This window comes from Platichthys flesus, chromosome 10 (assembly GCF_949316205.1).
Source record: "Platichthys flesus chromosome 10, fPlaFle2.1, whole genome shotgun sequence".
NCBI lineage: Eukaryota > Metazoa > Chordata > Actinopteri > Pleuronectiformes > Pleuronectidae > Platichthys > Platichthys flesus.
This window is the reverse complement of record NC_084954.1, coordinates 16546341-16552340: the sequence shown is the minus strand read 5'-3', so window position 1 is coordinate 16552340 and position 6000 is coordinate 16546341. Positions and strand designations below refer to the sequence as shown.

Here is a 6000-nt window from a genome sequence, read left to right as displayed (position 1 = left end):
CCGTTCGGAGCCGGAGCTCATCTCCATCTAGCAATGCTAGCGACAAAACAAGAGCTCACCTGACACAATGCTCCCCTTCTTTCCTGAGCAATCACAGGCTCCTGTCCCATCACTCCCACAGCAGGACAATACACTTCTAAATGGTGAAAGGAAATCCTACCTAGATTGGAGTTGAATGAGGTGGTGGTGCGGACCAGAGGGGGCCTGGATTCACTTAAACTGGGGGGGGGGGGGGAGATGCTGGTCATATGGTGTAGTCTTGCAGGGGCCATCACTCACCTAAAAAGGGGGGACTGAGAGACTACCCTTGTGTCTGTTCTGTATCTATTCACTCATTCATCCCGGCAACTTGTTACCCTCTGCTGGCTGCCCTCTGCGTCACCCCCAGGAGACACTTCGGCCCGCTCAAAGGAGGAAAGCTGACCCGTCTGGGCACCAGCACCTCAACAGCTCCGACGCTTTAGGACTGGAACTGTCAGCGAAGTCATTCACCAGGACTTTTACGCCTTGTTTACAAGCACAGGCTTTGCAGAACATTAACGGGGACGTCCTTCACAAGAACACACATAAACATTTGAAGGAGGTTTGTTCCAGGTCATTTAATCAAACTACTAAACCATCAAACGTTCAGATGATTTAGTTGTTGAGCCTTGAACAGAGTACATCATTACAAAATTGTCAAATATAACCAATTACAAAGAGCATTGCCTAAAATATTTAGCATGAACTAAATGTGATTAAACTGGGGAGACACAAGTACTCGAAATGCTCTATAGACAACAGTATACTTTAATAACATTACATATGTAAAACGCCTTACTCTGAAAAATAAACCTTTGATACATTTTTTTTAGCAAAATAAATTAAATATTCATGACTCAATTTGATTATAAATGACTACAGCTTCATATACTGCGGGTGGATAAGGTGGCGGTCAAAGCAGCAGACTGCTGGTTTATCTCAACATGCTACTGACTGCGGTGTGATGGGCACCTACCTAAAAAGAAGTTTAAAGTAATAATGACGACCGATTCGCTCAACGTGAAAACACGAGTCTTCCCTCCCTTGCAGTCTCAGGCAAGGTTTACACGCCACAAACAGGCTTATAAAAAAAATAACTACCAGCCTCCTCTGTATCAACATGGTAGAGAGGTTAGGGATGGAGTTAGGTCATACGAAGGATAGTGGTCAGCGTACCGAAGATGATGCATCTTCAACAAAACAAAAGGACTACCTGAGTAGGAGAATGAAACCAGCCCTTCCGTAAATCTCCGAGTACCATTTCTCATCTTCGTCACCAGTCACAACGCACAGAGCCGCTGCGCCCCGGGATAGAACCTCCATCCTCAGCCACACGGAGGAGAATGAAATTGAACTGCTGAGGAGGAGCTTTCAGCCGCACTTCAACTCACACGCTAAACATTTCCTTGTTCTTTTATTTCTACTAAGTGCACAACAAGGATTAATGGATTTTTTTAGTGGTGTGAGAATCTGAAGGTAAAAAACAATTTAAAAAAAGCACCAAATGTGGAAGTTTGGAGGCACAAATGCCAGGTGTGTCACTGGCCACTGTTTTTCACACACATGCACGCTCTCCCAACAATGTCCGGCGATAAGGAGTCCGTTTATGATTTGGATTCGAGTGATGCCAGGTGAATGACACAACTGTCTCCCTCTGAGAACAGTTAGTGGGGAGGATTTGGCACCGAGGCTAACACTGAAAATGAATGTGTTGATGCTGGTGTACTTTCCCATCCACATGGGAGTGAGTGTGCGTGTGAATGTCCGTGTAGATTTTGGGGTAGATTTTGGGCGGGAGTGTCGGTCCCCCCTGACTGAGGAGGAGCTGCTGCTGTGCCAGGTACTCCTCGTAGTTGGTGGAGCTCATGCAGTCTTTCTCCGGGTTGGAGGACGGAGCCACGCCCCCCCGGTCACGCTCTCTGTACGGCAGCCGGTGGGAGCTCTGCAGCACCTGCGTGGCTGCAGCTGGAGCGCCCGGAGGGGAGGGACAGTGTTTTCTGCTCTGACAGAACCACAGCAGCACTGTGCCAAAGATGAACACTACTCCGGCGGGTATGCCGATGATCACGGGCCAGGGTAGGGAGCTGGAGGCCGGCGAGAACACAGGCGTGATGGGAGGCTTTGTGTCTGTGAAAGAAGAAAGCCAAAAAAGGATCAACACAAGTTCACAACTCATACATTAGTTAGTTAGCATAGGTTGTTTTTTACTGCAAAGGCACGAGCAACAAGATATGAGATCTTTAACATCAGTCCCATAAGTCTGCCTGATTTCATGGACTAACAACAATCAACTAACAATGGCCTCAGTCAAGAAAAAGGAGGATACAAAGTAATTTGAGGGACAGTTGGAATGGATCTTTATTTATAGGATTTTATTTTGTAAAAAACTATATCACAGTATGATTATTAAGAAATGACAGAAGATGTTAGTGTTCTTTGTTGTTCTCTTTGCTGACATGAGTCACGTCCTCTCTCGTTCATTTCAGTTCTACACTCCTCTGATGTGATTGTGTTATGTTGATATTAAAATAAACCACCACATTAAATGTACACAGATCCTTTTGCAGGCTGCTCATTGGTTGCGCTGCATGTGTGTGGCACACTGTGAGCACACATTCACTGAGCCTCACCTGGCAGCACGGTGAGGAAGGCGCTGCGGAAGCTGTAGCCCATGGTGTTGGCGCCTAAGCAGATGTACATGCCAGCGTCCTCCTCCTTGGCGCGGGTAATGAGCAGCTTGTTGAGGTAGGAGCCGTCGGGCCTTGACCACACCTCCCCCGTGGGCAGCACCACGAATCGGTGGTCCCCCACCTCAATGGTGGTGTTGTAGCTGCTTTCCTCATTAGACTCCACGCGCTTGAGCCACTGAATGACCGGCTTGACGTCGCTCCGCACTTTGCACTGGAAGGACGTGGTGCCGCCGTAGTCTACGGTCGTGTTGACCGGGTGGGTGCCCGTCAAAACAGGCTTGGAGTTTGTCCTTTCTGCGGAGACCCACACAACGAAAACCGTCAGCACACACACACACGCACACACACAAACAGGCATCTTCTGACATGGCATCAGGGACAGACGAGGTCTAAGAGGATAGAAGAGGTCTTAGTTGTCTGTACCGTTATTAGCCTCGAGCTTAGAACTCATAATTGACAGAGAGGGAGGAATACCACATGTAACACAAGAAGTATGTGTGATTAGTTTCCTCTCTTTATTTGCTCCTGGTTGTACAGCACACATTTCTCATGGGAGGGAGGGGGGGGGGGGGGGGGGCTGAGGGTCTGGCAGACAGCTGGGCTTTAATCGGCTCCAGATTGGGTGGAGGGTCCCTAAGTTGAACAGCCTCTCTCCCCTTCTCTTTCTCCCTCTCCCCTGTGCAAACATCGGGGCACAAGCCCTGAATCTCGAGCCGGCTTCCTCAATATGCTTCTCATATACATGATTACACGAGCACATTCATCATGTTGCGAGTCTACGAGTAAGACCTGCTGATCACAATCAGACGTCAGGGGTAGGTAGATCAGAGAGACGACTTTTCTTAAAGGTTACATCTCTTCCTCTATGAAAATCAGACCAACTATTGAAGCGATTACACTGTTTTAATTTCCTCTACAAAAGAGCATAAAAATGATCCATGCAAACAGCAGGTATCACTTAAGATTCACCTGCTTTACATCATTCATGTGTAAACCCTAGTATTTCCAGGTGATCTTGTTTGGTATACTCACGTATGACTTCAACTTTATACGTGGCGTTGATTTCCCCGGCCCGATTGGAGACCCTGCAGGTGTATCTGCCGCTTTGTTCGGGCGTCAAGCTCCTCAGACTCAGAGTCCACTTCTTCTGACGGCCCTCGCCGACCTCCTGCTCCGTCAGCGGCCGGTCGTCCTTCAGCCACACGATGTCCGGGCGAGGGTTCCCGCTGGCCGTGCACTTGAGTCTCACTGAGCTGCCCACAGGACGCGCTATCACCCTCTTCCTCATCTTGGCAGGCTGAGTGAAGCGAGGACGCACTTAAAAAGAAGAGGAGACATTCACTTATTTTATTGTTTTTGTAAGTTTATTTTCCTGAAAAATAAATCTGGCTGGAGGAGGCGGGTAGCAAACCACAGACGTTCTGGTTAGTGTCTCTACACAGCCGCCCCACGGCTTATGGCTTCAGATTTGAATAGTTGTCTCGGTCTATCCCAGTGAACATCGATGCTTTTAATATTTGTAAAAGCTTTAATAACATGGCAGAATAAAACTATGCCGATTTTTCAAATATTCTGCATTTTAACTGCCCAATGACAATAATGTAAGCTTGTCTTTGACAGATTTTCACATCCGTCAATGATTCAAATGACTCCATTGCTGCAAAACATAAAAAAAAACAACAGCAGCCACAGTTTGCAATGAGCTGTGAAAGTACATGGGTTTGTAGAAAGTAAAATAAAACATACAAAACCACTATTACAGTCCATTAATTTACCACGGCAGCATTGACAGCATGCCAAGCAAGCAGAGCTCTTACCAAATTTGTCCAACATGCCATCGGCGCCCAACTCAGACTCCGCTCCATCAGCTCCTCCTGGTCTGGTTTTATCAGAGCCGGAGTCGTCTGTTAACACACCAACGGAGAAAAGAAACAAGGTTTAAGCTCTTTTGTTATTTACTTAAAAACTAATCTTGCAGGAAAAGACTCGACCTTTTGCAGAAACAGCCTTTAAACAACAGAAGAGTGATGTTAGAAAATATGACCTGAGTAAAGTTGTACAAAGTGTTGTTTGAAGTGATGACACCAAACATCTGCAGTCAGTTAGAGACTGCAGGGAAAACCTGTTGGTATTTTTTAAGCATCTTGCAGACCAGATATCAAACTTACAAAGTTTGACAAAATAATCACAATTCAAGGTCAAGGTCGACTTCCAGCCTTGACTGAAGTCTCAGTTTTATGCTGAGCTGTCAACCGCCTCTCAAGGTTCGGAAAAAGAAACAAAAAGTCAAAATTATAGTTGTATGATAAATCTGGAATACTTTTATTAGTATCTGAAGCAACTTAAGAGTAAAATATTTTATTGGCTACATGTTTCTTAAATTACTCGACTGTACATGCATTATAGGGCAAGATCAATGCCAGACTGTGGCTACTTTTAAAGCCTGCTTTAACTTTTCGCTTAACTCTGTCACCGTCACAGATCTTAACGCAGCGAGCCGACACCAAACAGCACCGGCAAAGTGCTCTCGGCGCTGTGTTAGTAAATTTGGCATTTATGGTCCGGCTCCTCCGAGCGGGGTGCGCTTCCCAAATGCTGCTAGCGTTTGGAAGTAACATGATCAGTTTTCATAAGCCCGTGCAGTTCCAGGAGACAGCTGTGCAGTTTATGTCATTGGCTGACATCATGCAGCGGGGCTAAGACGGGGCTTAGAGAAAATATAATGAGAGAAACCTAATCGACGGCTATAGTGACGCATATCGACTGTTCGGGTTAACCATTGGTGAATTAGCGGAGCAGACTGGGCTCCTCGCAAATATTTGCCACTCTATGGGAGGGAGGAGGAGACACTAAGCAGAAGATCATTGAAGAGAGGCTGCTGTTAGATGATTCATCTGATACGAATGAGGTGTCACTTCATATTAGATACAACCGTCAATGTAACTCACAGCATTTCAACCAGGAGTCAGAGAAATACAAAGAAACAATTCCACTGTGTGAAGGCCAGGTTAACTGTATGTTTGAATAAGAATCAAAAAAAGGGAAAAACTAGCCCGCCACTTCTGTACCTTTCGTGTCTCGTTTTTTAGTTTCTAGCTGAGTGCAGCCTTGTGTTGGATGATTCTCGGTGCAGTTTGGCACAGTTGATTCCCTCTCAGGGTTTGATTGGGTCAGGTAAAGAGACCAGATGTGACTTCTAACCCCCTCGTTCTGCCTCCCTCCGAGTCCCCCCGAAACGCACACAGCTCTCTAGGGTTCTCCGGGTACAGACCCTCCTTTGTTTGTCCCC

At 46.5% G+C, this 6000-nt stretch overlaps 1 protein-coding gene across 1 annotated transcript in view; it reads right to left on the bottom strand.

The window, feature by feature from the left end:
* Window positions 1-252: 252 nt before the first annotated feature.
* Window positions 253-6000, bottom strand: part of LOC133962487 (fibroblast growth factor receptor-like 1) — a 29526-nt gene continuing 23778 nt past the window's right edge. Inside the window, exons 4-7 of the mRNA XM_062398108.1 lie at window positions 4529-4615; window positions 3744-4028; window positions 2652-3005; window positions 253-2148 (exon numbers count right to left, since the gene is read on the bottom strand). Coding sequence (XP_062254092.1) covers window positions 1712-2148; window positions 2652-3005; window positions 3744-4028; window positions 4529-4615 — 1163 coding nt within the window. The 3' untranslated portion in view covers window positions 253-1711. The remainder of the gene's footprint in view (window positions 2149-2651; window positions 3006-3743; window positions 4029-4528; window positions 4616-6000) is intronic.